The sequence below is a fragment of the Balaenoptera borealis genome, assembly GCF_965194805.1.
Source record: "Balaenoptera borealis genome assembly, chromosome: 15".
Classification (NCBI taxonomy): Eukaryota; Metazoa; Chordata; class Mammalia; order Artiodactyla; family Balaenopteridae; genus Balaenoptera; species Balaenoptera borealis.
In genome coordinates this window covers 60,320,074-60,340,809 of record NC_138871.1, presented here as the reverse complement: position 1 = coordinate 60,340,809, position 20,736 = coordinate 60,320,074, and the positions used below count along the sequence as shown (strand labels likewise).

Below are 20,736 nucleotides of genomic sequence, written 5' to 3'. Positions count from 1 at the left end.
TCACACACCTGCAGACATAGAGAAGGTGGTTTGTGAGAAGAGCAGTTAAAAAAAAAAAACTAAGCTGAGTTTGTGGACTTTGAAAACTAGACAGGGCGATTTTGGCATTTGTTTCAGAAATGGGAACGCAACTGGTGAAGATTTCTGTGGTCCTTGGGGCTGGTGGTGACATCAAAGCTTTCCCATTTCCAGGTAAACATGAAACAGTTGCATGTTGGAACCATCAAAGTATGACATGTTGGGTTTTGGAGAGATCAGACGTAGCTAAGAGGGGAAATGGAAGGTAAAGATTTTAACTTTTGACCAATGACTTTCTGATGAGAAACTGTCATGTGGGAAAACAATTGAGAAGAAACACCAGCCAGATTCAAATCTTGCTTCCTACTTCCTGCCCCCCAAACCTTAGGCGTTCTTAGTCTTCTGGATAACAGAAGATATGGGGAAAGAATGACATGGTCAAAAATCTATCTTCCTAACATTTTGGGTGCAGTATGCTAACCAGGGAAGATCTGAACTGGAGGTAGCTGGGAGTTCTGAGAGAAGGCCTGGAGCTTCAGGGTGGGATCTGTGGAGGTGGTCTCAAGGGAGAGTTCCAAGGGGGCTTCTGCGCTGAAAAGGAAGAGGACTTTCACCCCACCCAGCTGTCATCTTATTGAATGAATACCCGGATGTACTCGGGTTGGATAGAGAATATGCACTGGGATATAGCGGAAAAGTGCTCCTTACTGACCAGACGTAGAAAGTGTGTTAGGCAGCTAGGGTTTCATCTGTGATACCAAATATCAGGGCAAAAAGTAAAAAAAATCTAATCAGTCATCAGGCTTCCAGACATCAGGGTTTTAGCCTTTGTGTGGATCCAACTTCTTTCCTTGAATAATGTAAAGGAGTTTGAACTCTGCCCAATTAATTCAGTAAATGATAGTCATAATTAACTTATCTAATAGCAACAGTGAGGACACTCAAAGCGTATCAATGATAGTGAAAGAACTTATCTTTCTTTTGTGGATAGTGGAAGCATGCCTGACTCTGCCTTGGCATATGGAGAACTTGCTCAGTTGTGCAGGAGCTTTGGACAAAGAACTTCATGTCTAATGTCACTGTCATACACCTTGCATGAGGTCTTTTGATATTGGTTCTTAAGTCACTGGGCTAGTTTTACTCATTTTAGCTCAGAGTTTAAGCTAGCCAAAGGGCCCCAGCCTAGTTTATCAGAGGTTATTTCCAGAAAGCCTCCTCCCTCTAGGGACTTCTGACATGAACAAACTGGAGAAGGTGCAGAGCTGGAATGGATTACCCAACTGGCTTAACCAAGAGAAAGGAAGAATACACCCTCGACTGGGGACTCAATTGGACTGTTTTGAGTTGTTGCCTCTTGATTGGGCTTGGTCTCCTATGTGGTGGTTGACATAATAGAATCTCCCTAATCTGATTACTGTACTAATTTCTGCATTCTACCAAATGTAGCATATATGTGTGGTTGGCTTCAATAAATTTTTCATTTTAAAATGAAAACAAGCAAAAGCAAGAGTTTGTAATGTAATGCCCAAATTAAGTAAAGGCCCTTGATAACCTTGGTTGAGAACAATGAATTCCATCCCTTAAAATTTAAGGGCCTTGCTAATTTGTGGAGTAGTTACTTCATCGAATCAAAATAGGATTTATTGAATTTTCTAAGCCTTTATTCCCCTTTTACAATGTTATTACACAATTTCTTACACTGACATACACAATTGTCACAACTGTCCCCATAAAGCATTAGAAAGGTAAATTCTTTATGTTCACTGCAAATCTTAGTTACACATGTCCTGAGTCATGAAATTCAGGGGAAGTAAAAATTATTCCAGATCTAGGAGGCAACTGTTTTACAATTGCAAAACAATTTGGATAGATAAAATATTTGAAAACAATTAAAACCAAATCAACCTGTACTTTATCTGTGTGCTGAGATTTTAGGTCCAGTGGATCAGAATACAGGGAAAAAACTAATGAGAATCCCTCAATGGATCCTTCACCCACCAAACAAGATTTCTTCAGAAACCGACTTGCTCTTGCAAATGACCTTGACCAAGGAACAGCTGTGTAAAACATATTTAAAGTTGTATTGTCAAGTGGTAAGATGAGGATAAAAAGCTTGTATATATCTGTGTAGGAATATATATATATATATATATATATTGATGTATAAATCCCTGAGGAAAACTAATATAAATACTTACATATGACACTAAATCAACATACAAGACATTGAAAAGATGAAGATTAGTCTGTGGTTGAGAGCTTGCTTTTTGAACAACACCTGGGGAAAGGGAAGTGAAGACTTTTCACAGCATTACAGAAAAACACAATAAATTTAGAGGAAAATAAACATTTGTAAGAACAGAAACTTCCACCTTGAGGTCATTCCCCAGTATAATATTGAGCATGTTCATATTTAACATGGATGTGAATTTTATGCTTCCTAGGCATTTAGCGTATTAATTCATCCCAGTGTTCTCAGACTAATATACACTATGTTAGGGGCCAGTTGTCTTGCCATATGTCTTTCAAAATCCCCAAGGCAAATACCTAACATCCCCTAAGGCAAAGGATCAGTTAATAGAATTGTATTTTACATGTTGCAAATATGAGTTGTGGAAAATTTGTGCTTAAACCATGACACAGAAGGTTCAAAGCTTAAAGACATATTGATCTCCAAACAGGAAGAGAACCTTAAGAGTAGTATTCCTTTTGTTCTATGGTTATGAAAATCAGTGCAGTGAACAGTGATTTCTCTAGAAACTGGGAGGCCAAAGAAACATTTTCCCTCATGTGGGTTGTGCTGCAGATGGGAACGAATCCAGAGTCTGTGTTTTATTGAGTACTGAGGATTCAAAGATCCACCAGTGATCCTGAGTGTCACACACACTCATGACCGCATGGACTGGGAAAAAGCACTGATTTTGTCACCAGCATCAATACTTCAATGGCTTATACACAGTGGTTGCTACAAACACCAAGTCAGAATGAAAAGTTAGCGCTAGTGTTACCTTATTCTGTTTTCCAGAAGTAAGTTGTAAAGAAAGGTCTTTCTTACAGTGCAGGCGGAGAAATCATTGCAATGAGGCTTACCTGGCTATGGGGTAATAAAAAATACTCTCTTTCCACGTGGGTATGCCCAAGATGGCCCACATCCTTGACACGCCCCAAGCATCAGAATCATAATAGAAAAAAATTAGGTTGAAACAATCTGTCTCTATTTCTCGGCAGTTCTGTATAATTAGGGGCATAGGTTACTATTCATTCAGAATCTTGGTACTCCAGCTGACTTCTCCAGAGGCTGTTCCTCTAGTGACTACTGTTTGATAAAATAGGGGGAGTTTCACTTGTGTTACAAGTTTTCTTCTCCTTGTCTGACGACTAATTAGGAACCCATCTATTAGCATTTGGAACAGTAGGAGTCTGGAACAGTTACAGGATCACTGCCAACTTTTTGGAGTTTCCAATAATATTTGAAGCCAAGCTTTTCATTTTTCTGAAATTAATGAACTCCTTTGAAATTAGATTTCTCTCTATTATCAGGCCAAAGATGTTTTGGGGGGCAGTGCTTAAAAGCATAGTGTGAAATTGACTGGACATGAAAAGTGAAACAGGAGACATAACCTCTTAAATAAAATGTAAAAAAACCAAATTTCTTTCCCCTTCATATTGTTTATCATAAAAATGATCAATTACTGGGAAGGTTTCAAAAATATCACATACATCCCAAAGTTTCATTTTGATAACACCCTTTGAAAAATCTTGATGCTACAGCTGTAGCACAACTCAATTTAGTAATATTTTAGGAAAGTAGCCTATGAAACTAGTAATAATTAATGCTGCTACTCTCTGGGTCTCTATCATCTGATATCTGGATTTTTTTCTGGTAGCTTTCTAACTGCCCCCATCAATCCCACACATCTCTTAACATGTGAATATTCCCAAATACTGCTTTGTGTGAAACTCTTTGACTGTTCTTATTTGTCTGTAGTCAAATTCCAAACTCCTTGACTTGACAGTGAAGGCTCGCTCTCTCCAGTGCAGCTCCAGGTTTTCTCTCTGGCTACCAGCTCCCTCTCTGCAGTCCTACTGAACTACTGCACCTCAGCTAAGCGGGGCTGCTATTGTTTCCTGGCAAGCCATGCACCTCGCTCAGGCTCACTCTTGCTTTACGTCTTTACTCTGGCCTCCTTCCTCTCTGCTAATGTTCAAGACCCAGTTTAAGCCTCCTCATCTTTCTGTGGCCTCTAGTGGTGTAACTTGTCTATCTTTTGATCTATGTGTCTTGTCTTCCCAACAACAATGTAAGTCTCCGTAAGGGCAGGAGCTGTACCGTATCTTTTGAAATTCTTTCCACCTCTAGAATTCTAGGTGCTTAGTAAGCAGTTGATGCCAACGTTAATGTTGGTGCTGTAAAAGATAGAGGCCACAGAAATTAATTTCTACTCATAATTTGCCAAAGAGTTTCAGGGTTGTCACTTTACTTTCCTGCCTTTCATTTTTTTTTTTTTTTTTAAAGAAAACTATCAATCGCAAAGGAAATAAAATACAGTTGTCTTCAAAAGCAGGTAAAGGCATCACTGCCACTGTCATAGCATCTAGCATTAGAAAACATCTCTCCATTAAAAAGAAAAAAGTTTGCTACTCTTTTCTGTGCTGTACTGACCCATTTCATAATCTTTCTAGGTAGTACTGTAAATTGACAGAGGAGATAGGATATTTAATGATATTGATTAATGATATTTAATGTAATGTTGCACTAGGGATGAAGTCAGGGTGGGAAAGAGCTTGGCAATTGATAAAATCTGTTGCCTCCAGTCCTCCAGAGAAGGAGAGCACAGATAGCTCCTGGAAGTGTTTGAGTGAATAAGCAGAAAGAAGCATTCCACCAAAAGATTAAGTGGCTATTTCTGCACAGGCTGGCAGTGGCCACAGGTCCCTTCTGTGTTCTTGCGGGGTCTGTATGGAACCCCAAGCAAGGATTGTCCTGCTTTTCTGATGCCAGAACTGGGACCTTGAAGAGCTGGGGATTTACGGACCAACACTCCGGGGTTCCATGTGGTGGGGTATTTCATCATATGACAAATAGTTTGCTTGAAATTACAAAGGCTCTTTCTTGCTCAGGGAAAACCCTTTGAATGGTGTTTCTATAGCACCTCGTGTCTGTCATATTCTCTCACCTCCTTCAAGTCTGTACTAATATACTATCTTCCCTATGAGGGCACTTGTAAAAATGCAGATTCCTGGGTACTATTTCAGTCCCACTCTACTGGAATATTTCAGAGTGGGGCCCATGAATCTGCATTTTAAATGCGCTCAGGTGATTCTTTGGCCCACTGAAATTTTAGAGCCACTACTTCTTAGACCAATAAATTGAATGATTTAGTATATAAACTACAGCACTCAGATTCTAAACATAGATTGAATTTTAGGACAGAATAAAGGATTATACTTACCTTGGGTTACAGAAAACTGATAGTTCATGAAAACTCAAATGATTCTTTTTGAATTATTTAATTTACCATCTGTAACCTTTGCTATTATATATAGTAAGATTTGGATTAAATATATACATGATCAGTGTTTTTTATAATAAAGTGGTAAAATTGACTGTATATTCTACATAATCAATTGCATGCACTTAGAAACATGATAATATGAATGTCTTACATTAAGTTGTATAATAAAATTAAGTCTAGTTTTCAGACTAGACTTTCTCTTGAAATATCACCATTAATAACTTTCTTCCTGAGCCTCTGGGGACACTTGGGATTTAACTTATCCTGAGAGCTGATTTCACTTAAAGATGTGCATGCCCCACTCAGCCTGTGAGCATTCGAATATCTATGCAGAGGCCAGTGGATCTCACGTGGTAGGGAGAGGATGACAGAAAAATGGGTGAGAGATAGTTTTTCAAAAAGGGAAACAGATTAAAAAAAGGTTGAGAAAATTGATGGAGAGACCCCTCTATATTTTAAGGGAAAAATTTAGAAATTGATGTGTGACACTAGACTAAGTTTTAAACACAAGAACGTAAGGATGTGCTGTAAGCAGTGCAGAAAATATCGTTTTGGGAAATTGTCAGACATTCAAAATAGTCAATATTTTTGTACCTAAACCAAATAACTTATTTTCCAAAATTTATTGTTGCTTTCAAAGAGCTTAGTGTACAATCTTTAATGTTATCAAACTTATTAAATATCTATAGAGATATTTTTATTCCTTCTTCTTGCCTCATTGCCTCCAGAGATAGCAGCATTCAATGCTCTGATTCTTAGCAGGAACACTGAATGTGTTGTGTTTCTTCCTCATGTACGTAAACCTGTTCATCTGAAGACTGTGGGATCTACGTGAAGGACTGCTGTGGATCCCATCTGTGTTTCTAAGTGTGTTGTTTCCACTTAACACTAGATCGCATCCCCTCTTCTCATCATCACATTTTCCTGTTCAACTGGTGCAAACCCTTCAGCATACAAACAGGCTCTTATTTCTTTCATTTTAAGCAAAAGAAACCTTCTCTTGATGGTTCTAACTCTGTCTCAGTTCACGGCTTCCTTTTATGTAAAACCTGAAAGAGCAAACTGCTCCACTTCTCTCCTCCCATTCCTCATTAAACTCACTCCACCCACAGCACTCCCCTGACCACTCTTGTCAAGGGCATTGGTGATTTTCACCCTTGCTAAATGAACAGTCCATTCTTAGTCATTTTACTCCCCCATCAAATAGCATTTGAGGCACTGATCACTTCCTTCTTCGGAAATATCAATAATTTCTTTACTAGGCCTCAAGGATGCAACAGGCTCCTGGTTTTCTCCTTCATTCCTTCCTGGTCTATTTGTTCGGGAGTGAGGTGGCTCTCTCCTCCTTTTAAGGTTACAAAGCCCCAGGGCTCTTTGCTTAGATCTCTTCTTTTTCCAGTCTGTACTCATTTCTTTGGTGATCTTATCTGGACTGCTGGCTTTAAAATATGATCTTTATGAAAGTGACTCCCAATTTTATATCTTCAACCCCTAACTGTCTCCCAAACTCCAGACTCACATCTCCAGCTGCCTCCTTGGCACCTCTCAGGTGTCTTATATATTTATTGAACTTAACATGTCCAAGCCTGCTTCAACCAAATCTTCCCCACCTCCGTTAATGGTAACTTTGTCCTTCCAATTGCTCAGGCCCCTAATCTGGAAGTTATCCTTGACAATTCTGTTAAACCCAACATCCAGTCTATCAGTGACCTCTTCTCACCACCTCCTCTGCTGTCACCCTGGCCAATCTGCCTTCTATTGGACCAGCTTCCCTAGTCCCACTCTTAACCCCGAATCATTCTGAACACTGCAGCCAGAGTGATCATGTTAAAATGTAAATCAGATCATGTCACTTCTCTGCTCAAACCCTCTAAGGGCTCTATTTCTCTCAAACAGAAGCTAAAGTCATTATGAGTGATCTGGACCCATTAAACCTCTGACGGCACCTCCTGCTCACTCACAGTCATTCCTCTTCAGACACAAGTAGCTTCGCTATTCCTCAGATATATTAAGTATGCTCCTGCCTCTGGGCTTTTGAATTGACTGTTCCCTGTGACTTCACATATTCTTTTCCTAGATACATGCATGTCTCATTCCTGCACCTCCTTCAAGTCTTTACTCGTATGTCCCCTTCTCCATGAGGCTGACTCTCACCATCCTGGTTAGGTGTCACTTCCCCTGCCCCCACATTCACAGTCACCCTGTCCTGCCTGCTTTTTTGTTCATAGCAGTTACAACATTCTAACATATATCTATTTGTTCTTAATACTTATTGTCTGCATTTCCTCACTAGATTATTAATCCCACGATACGGATTTTTGTCTGTTTTGTTCATTGCTATATTCCTAACATCAAAACTGTACCTGAAACAATAAATATTTGTTGAATAGTCAGATGGGCCCTTAACAAATGCTTATAACTAAGGTCACTCAAAACCAATTTAAGTGTAAACATCAAAGGAAGCTGTATGGTAAAGAATCAAATTATGGGAACTTCAGGATGAACCATCAACCTCTTAAAAGATATCTAAAAGCAGGCAAACTCTGAAAACATATGCCTCATAACTTTAGTTATTATTAAGCACTCACTCTGTGAAAGGCACTGGGTTTTATACATATTACCTTTAAACCTCACAACAGTCCCAAAGAGTAGATCTGTTGACCTCAAATATTGATGAAGAAACACAGACTCAGATTATTTAAATAACTTCTCCCAAGTCACACATCTAGTAAGTCACGGAACCAGAATGTGAACACAGGAATGTGATTCCAAAGCACATGCTTGTTGTACTCCTCCACAACAGTTTTTCCTTTTCTAGATGAGTCATGAAGGTAGAGAAACCAGCTTCTAAAAATGGGCTGTAGTTTTCTTCTTGCCTCCAATAAGAATCAAGAGCCCTAAAATAGTAGAATGGCTATAAACTGCTTTTTTGGAATTGTACTCTACCAAAGCCCTCCTTGCTAACATGCATCTGTCTGCAAAAAGGTAGGCTCTGCTGGTGGCTGAACCCTAGAGTCTTAAGTGCCCTGCATCCGTGATGAGCTAGTGACTAAAATAAGTAAAAAAAACAAACCACCTGGTTAAAATTCAAAAGAAGTGATGTTTCAAGAGCAAATGTGGAATCAGGTCGGACTAATCAATATTAATATTATTTTCCTATAGCTTTTAAATTGATTATCTAGAATATACTCAATAATACATACTTGGATTTCACAGTGGCCTACAAATGGAATTTGTACAAACTGATGATTTTGTCTTTAAACCAGGGGTGAAAAAAAAAAAACCACAACAATGAATTTTGACTATTCCTGAAAGCAGTCCTCCAAATACCAGGAATCAAAGTTGAGTCAGTGGTCTCAATCACTGACTGTCACATGATGTTGGCTAAGTCATCTCACTTACTTCAATTTTAAAATAAGGGTATTAGATCTCTTAAGGATTCATCAGTTTTCACGTTCTGTAGTTCACCATGAATGACCTCATATTTGCATAATTCTTTACAGTGTACAACTGTAAGCTGTATCTTTTTATGCCAAACCTAGAAAGAACTGCTGAATGTCAGGCTGCCATGTTCCAGCAGGTCTCAGCAAAACCTGCCTGTCGAGGAACTGTGGTATCTTAAAACTTCTTTTATGGAATACAAATGCCTCAGCCCTCCTCTGCAGCTTCATCCAGGTGACACCCAAGGTCACTAAAGTACTAATTTTCATCCCAAGGGCCTCCCACTCACTACAATCATAGAGCTTGATACAGAAGGAAGTATTCAACTTCTTTTATAATACTGTGATACAGGAAGAAGTGCCTCCAAAGCAAGACCATGATTAAGAGCAAACTATTTCTATGGAAAGTATGAGCTAAAATGAGAATCACTAATGACATTAAAATATTGCCTTCTAAAATAAATACATGCAAAAATAATACACTTGTGGGCTATGTAAGGCATTTTTTTTTTTATTATTTTTCGGTTTGTCTTAGTAATGCCAGAAAAATAACAGCCGTTATTTTCACTTTAAATGCAAACCAAATACTGCTGCACACAGAGTACAAAGATTACCTACGAACATGGTTAGGTACAAAGGCCATATTAGATGTATAGACCAAACTTTGTTTTTACATCAAAGTAAGACTGACAGCAATTTTTTGGACAATTATTTTAGCAAATAACCGTGCTACTAAACAAAGGCAAATACACATATATATACATAAACACGTTTCAACTGAAATTATTCGTGTCACTTGGACAAACAAAGGCTTCTTCTCTGGTGTGGTTCACCAGATATTTGCACCCCAAAGTCCCCTGCCCTGATCCCGCCCCCAAATGCTGACTTGATCTGAAGAAAAAAATCAGAGATGTTCTTAATTAAAGGCACATTTGGCAGCTACGGAAAGTGGCATGCATCTGGCACAGGTGCACTCTCCCTATAAAGCCACACCACATGTGACTTCCATCCACTATGCATCTTGTTTCTTTGAGTGGTAGTCCAATGTGATCCACCTTTAGCTAACTTGCTTTATAATTTTGCAGCAATTGGCTACTTAATGCACTATTTTCATTAAAGGCAAAAGGGAAATTTGCTCACAGTTGACAGAAAATGCACTTTATGGTGTCAAAAATGGAAAATAAGGCATGAAATTTACAAAACAAGTTACAAGTGCTTTTGTTTAGATTTATCATAGACTTCATGCTTTTCTTAACTAGCGCTCAAAATATTTCATTGGCTCATGTATAAGGAATTTTGAAATGATTTTAAAAGTAATGAGATGTTTCAAAAGAAAAATACTGAATAAATAAACTAAGTCATCACTTTCCCTTATAAATAATTTTACTGCATAATTCTTTCAGACAAACTGGTATTAACCCTGTGACGCTTATTTTACTGGTAAAGATTTATGTGCAACACAATAGGACCTACACTTGTACGACAGTCATACAATATAGGTTAAAAGAATAAGTGAACCTACCTATAGCAGCAGAATACCGAGAAATAAATGGTTAAATTTTTCTTTCTGAATCTGGAGGGAAAAAAAAAGGTTTTCCTCAATATGTATAACACTAATAAATTGAGACACCTCCCCCCATTTCCATTATCTGTTTTGCTGAGCCACTTAAAACTCTGAATTTAAGCTGTCATGAAAGGACAAATGATGAGGTACATGACTAACGTGAGCTAAATTTGAGAATTAAGACAAGATTGTGATCATAGATACCAACTAATTTTTGGTTTGGGTAATTTTTGATGTACGAAAAAACACATTAAGGAATTCAGAACCATAATATAGCCTCCAACTGAAATAGTACTGGTTCACTACACTGTTCTGTTAATTGGAGTATAATTAGCGTGGCATGCTCCTTGCTAAATTCAGATACATTAAAACATTCTTGAGTTGTTAGAGCACAGTAACCTACTAAACACATAATTTAATACCCAACAACCTTTAATTAAGCAAACATTTGACGTTTGTACATTTCCTGATAATTTGTAGTCTTAAAATACATTTGGATATCTGGGAAGAGTAAATAACCTGTCTTTCAATAAATTTAGAAACATATACTTATCTTTTCCTGTTTTTAAAAGTACTTAGATGTGAAAAGCCTCCCTTTCTATTATATTGGTTATCAGCCCATTTAGGTAAATTCAACCTTGAAATATTTTCTTCATTTTGTGATCCAAAGATAATGAAACATCTAAGAGCACTTCCATTTCTAAAAGAAACGTTCCATATTTTGGACCGTGATTTAGGAAAAGTCACGCTGCATTGACTGTCTTGTAATGTCCTGAATTCAAAAGCAGAATTTTGTGGTGATGCATTTGTCTTCTCAGCCACTTCCTGTCCCTGGAAATTTTAGTTACTACAAAGAATAAGTTTGCCAGCTAGCTAATGTTTCACATGTGAAGAAGGCAAGGATACAGTTTTCTCAACTCCATTTAAGGGCATCCAACTGGAATTTTTCTAATCAGTTACCACTGCAGAAAATATTTTTACCCAAATTTTACACTTCAGAATAAAAATATCCTCTATCCACAATGCATGTAAAGCTGATGCACAGTGAAGCGGTCGCCTAGAACCACGAGGGTAGAAGAATGCTTCCCTTTGGGAGAAGTATGATTAGAACTTCAAATCTGAGTTTTTTTTCTTTATACAATCAGGCAGGTTGAAAAGAGGTTATTACCTTGTTGAAGGCTAACACACTGGCCAGAGGGATACTGAATGGGCTCCAATGGGACTTTTCTCAGGTTCTCATTTGGAGTGGGGCTGGGGTAATTAAAAAGAGAAGTGCACATAAGACATATAAAGGGAAATCCTAGGGACGATGCGGCTGGTCTAATAAAAAGTCATGGAAATTCTGGAATGTGTATTATGATTAATTGTAGCAGCACTAGTAAGTAGGCTTAGATTAATACTTGTTGAATGAATGGTCTTATGGACACTTTGCATACAAGAGGAGATCTGAAATTAATTTGGGGGGAGACTTTTAAAAGGAGACATTTTACAAAGAGAAAAGTGACTACCATAATAGGAATGGTACAAATATTAGAAAAAAATAATTCAACTCTAACAAATAAATAAAGTATATGACGGGATGGACTGCTTAATGATGATGCAACCAACACTCCGGTCTTAAAGGACTATATATTGTACTACTGTGATGTACATTTAATGCTCTAATAAATATCACAGAAAATTATTAAAGTACTAGGTTTCCACCATGAGGCAGCACTTCTAAAAATGTCTCTAATGGCATGGTTAACAGAATTGCTGAAATGTTGCTTCATTATTCAGAGGACACATGCATATACTGATGAACTGAGGACTCTAAGGATGGAATACTGCACACTTCACAGATACTATAGTGGAGATTAATAACACTTTTTCTCTTCAACAAGTTGCATGCATTTCAATCACAGTATTTGTTAGACTCAGAAGATCAGTACATAGGCTTAATGAATAATCCATATTATGATATTAATGATGTAGGTAGATGTTCTATTACGAGTAGTTCCGAAAGAGCAAAGACCTCAAGCAAGGTAGAATGTTTAATATAAACTTTAACAGACTGTACACATGTTACCTAGGAAATTAAAAACCTTACAAAGCTCTGCTTAAAAGATACCCATCCTATTCTAACCAAATATTTTCCTACATGCCAAACTGCAACTTTAGATCATTCTTTAAGATGAATACATACATCCAGAACTAGAAACCAAGGCGTACCACAATACGTGCTTTTATTCTTAGTGTTTGTGTGTGTGTTTCAACTGAAAGAAATAAGAATCAACCATTTTCTCATATAATAATTTAATATATGCCAGCCAAACAAAGTATTTGTATCTTTATTCAATTAAATTAAAACAGACCTGCCAGGTATATTATATAACATTCACTATATACACATGATTTAGGCAATGCACGGTAATTCTAGATATGCTGATCACTCAACTATTAGTAAAACATGAACGGTGTCAGCGATACCCAGCAAGGACTCCCTTCACACTGGGTGACTGCGTTTCCATAGTGTGGTTAGAGGGGCAGCTACAAGCCATGACATGGGTTACCAGTAAACTTCTGTGGGAAAAGGGGGGAAAATGACAATCTAGCATAGATTAACAGTCTCCTAAATGTAAATCATATACTTGACAGTTACATTGTTTTAAAAGTCCTTCTGTCGTTGTTAATGACACAAAACTTCTCTTGTTTGAAGGCAACACCACCACATTTTGTTTGTGTAGGGAGGGTGGGTAGGGGAATGCTCTTAAAACCGGTATAATTATTCTTAAAAAAAAAAAAAAAAAAGTACCTCTTTGGTGAAGCCTCGGTACCCATTCAATTCACTGTAATAATCTGTAAACAGGACTGTAGTACAGTGCTGGGCCTTGATTCCAACAAGGTCAGGTACCACAGCCTTTCCTCACAGTCCTCTGAATGATTTTTAAGAAAATATTCTAAAGTAGGACAAATAAAAGCAAAGGAAAACAAAGGAGGATTTGAAGATCCCTGTTTAAGATTTCTTTTTAAAAAGTGCATAATATTTTGAATTACAAAAACTGTCATCATGTGGGCCTGCTGGACACTAGACTGTGTTTTTCATCCCTTTAATGATAAACATCACTTCACAAAAAGAGGACTCCTGCCTACTGGCTGGAAAAAGTTCCCTTTACTTGATTTTCAGGTGCAATCAGTTGTCCACTTCCTCTAGATCAGTCTTTCCATATTCTAAACGAACACCATTTTCACTTTATAATTACATCTAGGTTAAAATTCATTGTCTTATACTGCATCTTGAAGTAGAGTCGTTAGTGTTTGGAGTTCTCATTTTAACTCCTCAGTGCTGGCACGTTCAGTGCATCCATTGCCAGCAATGGATGTGGGGCCAGGACAACGTACATCCTGGTGTAGCGGAACTCAGGACGAATGGGCATTCTCCAACAGCGGTGGTCCATCGCTGTGCATGGTTGGGTGTGTATGCTCCCTTTTGTAAGTTTTCGGAGGGAGTTTAGGGATATGTTGAGAAGTGCTTTGTCGTGGAGGAACAGGCGGCCCAGCAATGGAATGAAGGTCCACTTCTTGTGTCAGTGGTGGTGATGGCAGATGCCTTCTTGTGCCGTGAGGAGAAGGTGTTTGAGGCGGAGGTGGTGTAAAGGGGGAAGGGCTGTTTGGGAAGAAGGCATTACTATGGTCACTTTTTTTGCCCAAAGGGGGAGGTTGGAGATGTAGTGGTGAGCTTGAGAAAACATCAGGTGTCCTCACGGGTTCTCGTGGAGGTAATAAGGGAGGGCTTTCAGGAGGATCTGATATAGAGGTCCGGTCTGATACTGAATATCGTGGTGAATAGGCTTTTGATGTGGGTTGCCTAGGAGGAATTGCTGGGGGGCTGTCCAAATGCTTAGACATGATCTAACATAAATGGGGAAAAAAAAGACATTTATTAATAATTTAATTTATGTAGCACCATGAATATATTAAGAATTAAGCTGGGGTTTTCAAATACGCTATTGGAAGAACCCTAGATGTGGATCAGGTCGTTTTGCCATGTTTTAAATTGGAGGTTACGGCAGTTCATTCATTAAAAAAATTATTTTTCCCTCAGTGTTAAGTTTTTATTTTTCTCAAAATTTTGTTATTTGCTACTGCTTACCTATTATTGAATCTAATATAAGATCATTTCCATTTAACATAAATTACCTGTCAACTTTACAATTTTAAACTTACTATATTAACATTTCATGCTATTCTGCAAAGAGGGTCTTGACTTGCCCAGGTGCTCTGCTCTCTGGACACTTTGAGAACACTGAATCACGTTAATAACTGGCAAAAAAAGAAATTCAAAGAGGTAGAAAAAATAGCTATTAGCCTTTAAGGTCTCTTCTGACCCAGAATTTTCATGAAAATCCCACTTAAAAGCATGTCACATTCACCTATTAAGGGCTCAGATAGGTAATATTTAGCACTAAGATACCATTTCATTTAAAATGTGCTTTCATATAAAGCTTCAGACCTCTTTCCTTCTCTCTCTTGTAACTTTTAAAGAACTGCTTGAGACTGCATTACTCTTACATTATAGGTTAAACTTTTTTCTTGACAGTACCCATAGTTTAGATTTACAAGGGTTTTGAAAACCTACCAAAAAACTGCTTTCAGAAGAAAGGAAATAAACATTACTGCATCGTAAATCCATACTTAATCCTTGTTTAAACTCTATTAAGCCCAAATACTCTGAGTATTAACCTAATTCAGTTAGAACTAAACCAGACACAAGCAATTGATTATAATGTAACTGTAATGATTCCAGTTTCCAGATAACAAGATTTTCTACTTTACCTTAGATGGCGAAGATTCCGCTGGGGCAGATTCTGGTCGTCTTCGTGGAGGAACAGGAGGGGGGACAGGCACTTCATCAGTGCTCTTGGTTAAACTTATAGATGATACTGAAGCAGATCCTGTAGGATGTTAAATTTTTTGAAAAGTTCACAGGAATTTTATTTCATCTATCAATCCTGAAAAGACTTGGAAACTGCTTATATTTATTAAAAGAAATGTACAGAAGTATCAAAAGCAGTTCAATAACTCAACAACCAATAGTATTTCCTTTATTAAAGCAAACTGCTATAAAAGCATGCAGAAATTTCTTAGCAGAATTTTCAGAAAAAAAGCTGCCTAAGATATTCTGTTATTATGTTTCTTGAACAAAATAACATTCCCACTGTTAATCTATTACTGGAATTTTTTATTTGGATCTGAGTCTCAGATTTCTGGGAGAGACAGCAAACTATTAAAAACCTTTGGAATGGTAATTTTTGTTAAGCTTTGTTGATGGGCTCATTTTTTCCTCTGACTTTATTAGTACAGAATTTTCTTGCCTTCACTGGATAGTCCTTGGGGATAGTTTCTGATCTTAACCACTCTCTCCAGTGTCTCTCCCAGCAATCCCCTCAAAGGGTGCCAGGGAGAGAATCTAGTGTCTGGGGGAGGGGTCTCTCCTCAGTGTGCTTAGATATTGTTCTCCTTGGCAGGAAAGCAAAGTCAGGTTCATCATACTCTAATCCAAAAATTTTCATTGTGATGGAGGTATTTAAGATGACTGAGGCAGTGCTGATAATAAAAACAGAAATTATGCTAGAATCTGGTGAACCTGATTTAGGAATAAGTTGATAAACTGGCACCAAAAAGGTAATAAATAAAGCCTCTAACTGTAACATATCTTACAGACATTTATAATGACAAGGACTTAATATAGGCATATAAATAATTACACTTTGAAAAACATTTATGTAAGTTGTTAACTAGTTTATCAGCACAATGAAAAAGATATGAAAAAACACTTAAATGGTCGTTCAAAATTATATTTGGCAGGTTCTTTTTCTCCTTTAAACATTGACAGTTTTTATTTTGCCAATTAAATGTTATAACAATATAGAACTTAAAAAGAGTACTTTGTGTATTGATATTATTTAAATGAACATTTTGATCACCTACCTTTTTCTTAAGAGACTATGTAAGTTAATTTAGCTTATAAGAATATTTTCCATTGTACACGTTCTGAAATCATTTGTATGAAGAACAACAAAAAACAATCTATTAGCTTAAAATTTATAGAACAGTTTGGTGAATTGTTAGTTTACTTTAAAATTAAAAGCAAATACCTACATTGGAACTTTATTTTGCTTATCAGTGATGAATATTTAGATTATATAATACAGATAGGTACAATGATAAGATAGCTGTTCTAAAGTCAAATAATAGTCATTTGCCTACAATCTGTGCTGTTCCCAGGCTAAGTATATTTTGTGACTTAGACACTGCATGTAGCTGCCAACATTCTCATATGCGCATGCATGCTCTTGCTTTTTTTTAAAAGTTGAGCATTAAAATATGTTTAGAACTCCAGAGTTGGAAATGAGAAATGGTTAAATGTGGAAGCCACCCATATAATAATGTTCTTTCAAAAGAGAAAAAAGATTTTACAAAAAGCATGAAAAATATGTAAGTTTAAGCAAATCATTTATGATCAAAAGATAGCACAAGTGAAGGCCTCACTTCTAAGATGCTGCAAAGCAAGGTACCAATACTGCCAGACCCAAGAAGAGTTTTAGCAGGAAAGGTTACATTTGGTTTAATCTATAAAGCCAAAGCGAAAATTATGAGTCTTAAACCAAATATACTAACTTGGGCCATGGGGCAGTGTAACTTGGATAAAGACGGTATCGCTGCCTGTGAAAGGAAACAAGAAAAAGTATATATTTTTTCTTTCATTGATATATTCAAACTCATCTGTAAAAATTTATTTATGATAGAAATGTTATTTTTGTCATTCTAGTTTTAAAGAATGGTAGAACAGTTTAGCAAAAGCTCATTACTACTTACTTTTGAGAAAGATAAAGAATTAAACTGCATTAATATCATTGGGAATTTTCAAGATTCCTTTTAGATTCACTACTTGATGTCATAATAATTAAATGAAAAGCATTCATGAGAAAACTATATACAATATCCTGTATATTAGAGGAAGACTTTCAAAAAATGTATAAACCCAATGTGAGCAAAGAATTCAGTTGGACCTACAGAAATATGTCATTTACTAAGGATTATTTTGAAAAACCAAACTTGTGAAAATAAGTAGGAAATAATAAATTTATGTTACAAAAATTGAAACATAAAAGGAAATTTCTTACTACTATAATTATTATATACTTTTGGAAATGTTCTTGGGGCGTATGTTCATCACAAAATAACTACAGCTTTGGATATTACAAACAAGCTTGAAAGTGATATAGCTTTTTTCCTTCTATATTTTTAAACACTTAAAAAAAATCATTAAACAGTTTTGGTGCTTAGACACATTTTATATAGGAAACTCTCTGATAATTTTTGAATGTCTAATTTCAACAACACTAGCCCCAAGAGCATTGAAGTAGAAAAACTGAGACAAAGGCTAGAAGATCTATACTGCTTCTAAATCAATATAGGTGTTTAGGTTACACTGCCTCATATTACCAACATACTGAACAGATAATATCCAAGAGACTAAAGCAATACCTATAGCACTAGACTGAGCTGATCTTTAAAAATTCAGGTTTCTCTCATTTTTGCACAATAGGCAATCACTCACATAATTAGGGCTGTTGTTTTTCTAGCTTCTTTGCTCAGAATGAGGATAATTTTACGTCCCAGGTTCAGTGGGCGGAATTATTAATTTGATCGCTTATACAGATACAGTGTTCTTATTTCCCAGACAGCTCCAATTTCAAATAATCTATCCTATTACCTCCTTTCCATATGTACTGATATTTATTTGGAGGCTATGGTTACTAAGGGTAGCAATCCAGCTAATTCTAATAAGTTAGCTCTCAAAAGATTAAAATTCATTTTTACACTTTGATATTAAATAATGCTGCTACTGTATCAAAGATTCTGTTTACTAAAAATTAGATTCTCTTCACTAACATAATAGGGGTTAAAGGGAGTATCTGCTCTAGTGTTTACTACTTATGTATTTTCCACTTTTCTTGGAAAGGAAATAAATATGCCTTCTGGAGATAAGCCTCAAGAACATGGTCGTATACTTAGTACAATACAGGAATAAAATCAAAAGACAAAGCTCATGACAGTTACCAACTGCAGGCTTTTAGAAAGAATGATTACACCTATGCATACACACTTGTGCACGCAGATGTAGACTTGGCTTTGATCATATTTATTTATAGCACAGGCTTAGATTCATGTGTAAACTTGGGGCACTTTTCTGATTTGTCACTTCAAACTGATTGCTTGGTCTTACTGCCTGGAAAATGCTATTTAAAAACTCTCAGAATTAAACATTATATATATATCAAGAAATATATACTAGGAATTCTTGTCACAGCTAGGTACTGAACAAATTTATTGATAATGACTTAGGAGTGAAACCCAATTAATCAAAAAGTAGTATCAATTTGTTAAATACAAATCCCAAACAACAGATCAGTGGTTCTCCATTGGGGCTGCACATTAGACCCTGCTAGGGAGCTTTTAAAAAATACTGATGCCCACGTGCCAATGCCAGTCTAACTCAAGCGTGGGCTGGACATATAGGTATTTTTTAAAGCTCCCCAGGGGATTGTAATGTCCAACCAGGGTTGAAACCACTGTTGAAAATAATCTCCAATTTATAATTGAGTCATTCTTGGAATAGGAATAAGCATTTTCCTATAGAAAAAAATTATAGAAATCATGAATAACTTCTTAAACTCACAATAGCCTGTTAAATGCAAGTGTATGAAATCAGAAACTAATCACTTATAATAATCTTCTCTGAAGAAAAGCCTTGCATTCCAGCTTCAAATGCTTGGAATACATTTTTTCTTGCTAAAGCTTTCCCTACTAAGGGATGGGGCTAAAGCTCATCTGCAGCACACAGACCAGGCCAGACCTATGGCTTCCTTTTATGACCAGGCAACCTTCAAACAGGAAGGTACCAAGAGCACTTCATCCTCCTCCCTCCATGCTGTAGCCACAGGTGCAAAGCTGGGTGGTCTCTCCCCTTTTCCCGGCCACTGGCATCATCACCTCAGAGGTGGACCTGGCCAGGGTAAGGTGTGGAGCAGGGTTCTGAATGTGAGGATGTATGTAGCAGCAGTAGGTAGGTGGCCAGTTTCCTTCCCTCTCTGTCTTCACCATAAAGCTTTCCATGACCATTCGTGCCCACTCTGTGGTCATCTTTGTGTAAACTTCTACAGCATTAATGTCTTTGCCACTCATTTAGCATTTTGCTAATAAATTAGCACTTATACATCTTCTCTGGTGAAACCTGCAATCTTACTGAGAGATGAAAAAAAATCATAGTACAAACAGAATCAAGCACTTAACAATGGTTAAGCATTTAACTATGATTTTCTTTGTACTATGATTATTTTTTTAACGTCTCAGTAAGATTGCAAGCCCTAACAGAAAAGGTGTGTCACTGCTTAGCAAGAAATGAGATATGCAACAGATACTGGCTGAAAAAATTAATCTTTGTTTTTAAAGTAAGTTATTTTTGGAAAAAAAACTATAAGAAGCAAAAAAAGAACTACTATAACTGATCAAAAATTCTAGTCAAACTCTGCCTTTTGTAAAACGTAAGCAATGGAACTTTTTGCCTCTTTGTATGGAGTGGAATATGTTGAGATGACTTAAGAATGTAGGTACAGCAGCTCTTTCCTGCCAGGCCCCGAGGGAAGCAAGGAAGTAGGTATTCACTCTAGTGGCAACACAGTGAGTACCAGGTTGGACATGCCGCTGACCCCCCACCCCCCCGCCCCATAACATTAGCAGATCTGTTAAGCAGAGTGGGGGTCAAAAGCAGATGAGGACCTTTAATATACATAGACCACTAATGAACTTTAAGTAAGGAACTAACTGAGCATACAGATGGTTTTATATTATACTGGCTTACTTAATTTCAAAATCAGTTATTTTCAATTTTTACTAAGAACAAAGGGAGTAGTAATAGGGGTTTTCTTTTTCACAAAGGAAGAGAAATTGAAAAAATCTTCAGGGCTAAGATTACAAAGCCTAAGGTTTCTCCACTTGTCTAGCTATTTTTAGTTAATATTCTTCCACTGTCACATATGACAAAGCACTGATCCAGAGCACTGCATTCCAAAATGATTCCCTTTTCCCTGTTTGACTAATAATTTAAAGATTTAGCACTAGTAGGGAATGTAGTAGGCTTATCTCCGGTTTC

At 37.0% G+C, this 20,736-nt stretch overlaps 2 protein-coding genes across 4 annotated transcripts in view; one reads left to right on the top strand and one right to left on the bottom strand.

The window, feature by feature from the left end:
- Nucleotides 1-13,853, top strand: part of ARHGEF33 (Rho guanine nucleotide exchange factor 33) — an 83,564-nt gene extending 69,711 nt beyond the window's left edge. Inside the window, exon 17 of the mRNA XM_082358377.1 lies at nucleotides 1,954-13,853. Coding sequence (XP_082214503.1) covers nucleotides 1,954-2,083 — 130 coding nt within the window. The 3' untranslated portion in view covers nucleotides 2,084-13,853. The remainder of the gene's footprint in view (nucleotides 1-1,953) is intronic.
- The window catches only part of SOS1 (SOS Ras/Rac guanine nucleotide exchange factor 1), a 151,134-nt gene continuing 143,252 nt past the window's right edge, over nucleotides 12,855-20,736 (bottom strand). For 2 of the 3 annotated variants that reach the window (XM_082357996.1, XM_082357994.1), the window contains 3 exons: nucleotides 17,199-17,243; nucleotides 15,354-15,472; nucleotides 12,855-14,429 (listed from right to left, as the gene is read on the bottom strand). In XM_082357996.1, the coding sequence (XP_082214122.1) occupies nucleotides 13,938-14,429; nucleotides 15,354-15,472; nucleotides 17,199-17,243 (656 nt within the window). In that variant the 3' untranslated portion in view covers nucleotides 12,855-13,937. The remainder of the gene's footprint in view (nucleotides 14,430-15,353; nucleotides 15,473-17,198; nucleotides 17,244-20,736) is intronic. The other variant, XM_082357995.1, reaches the window with a different exon arrangement.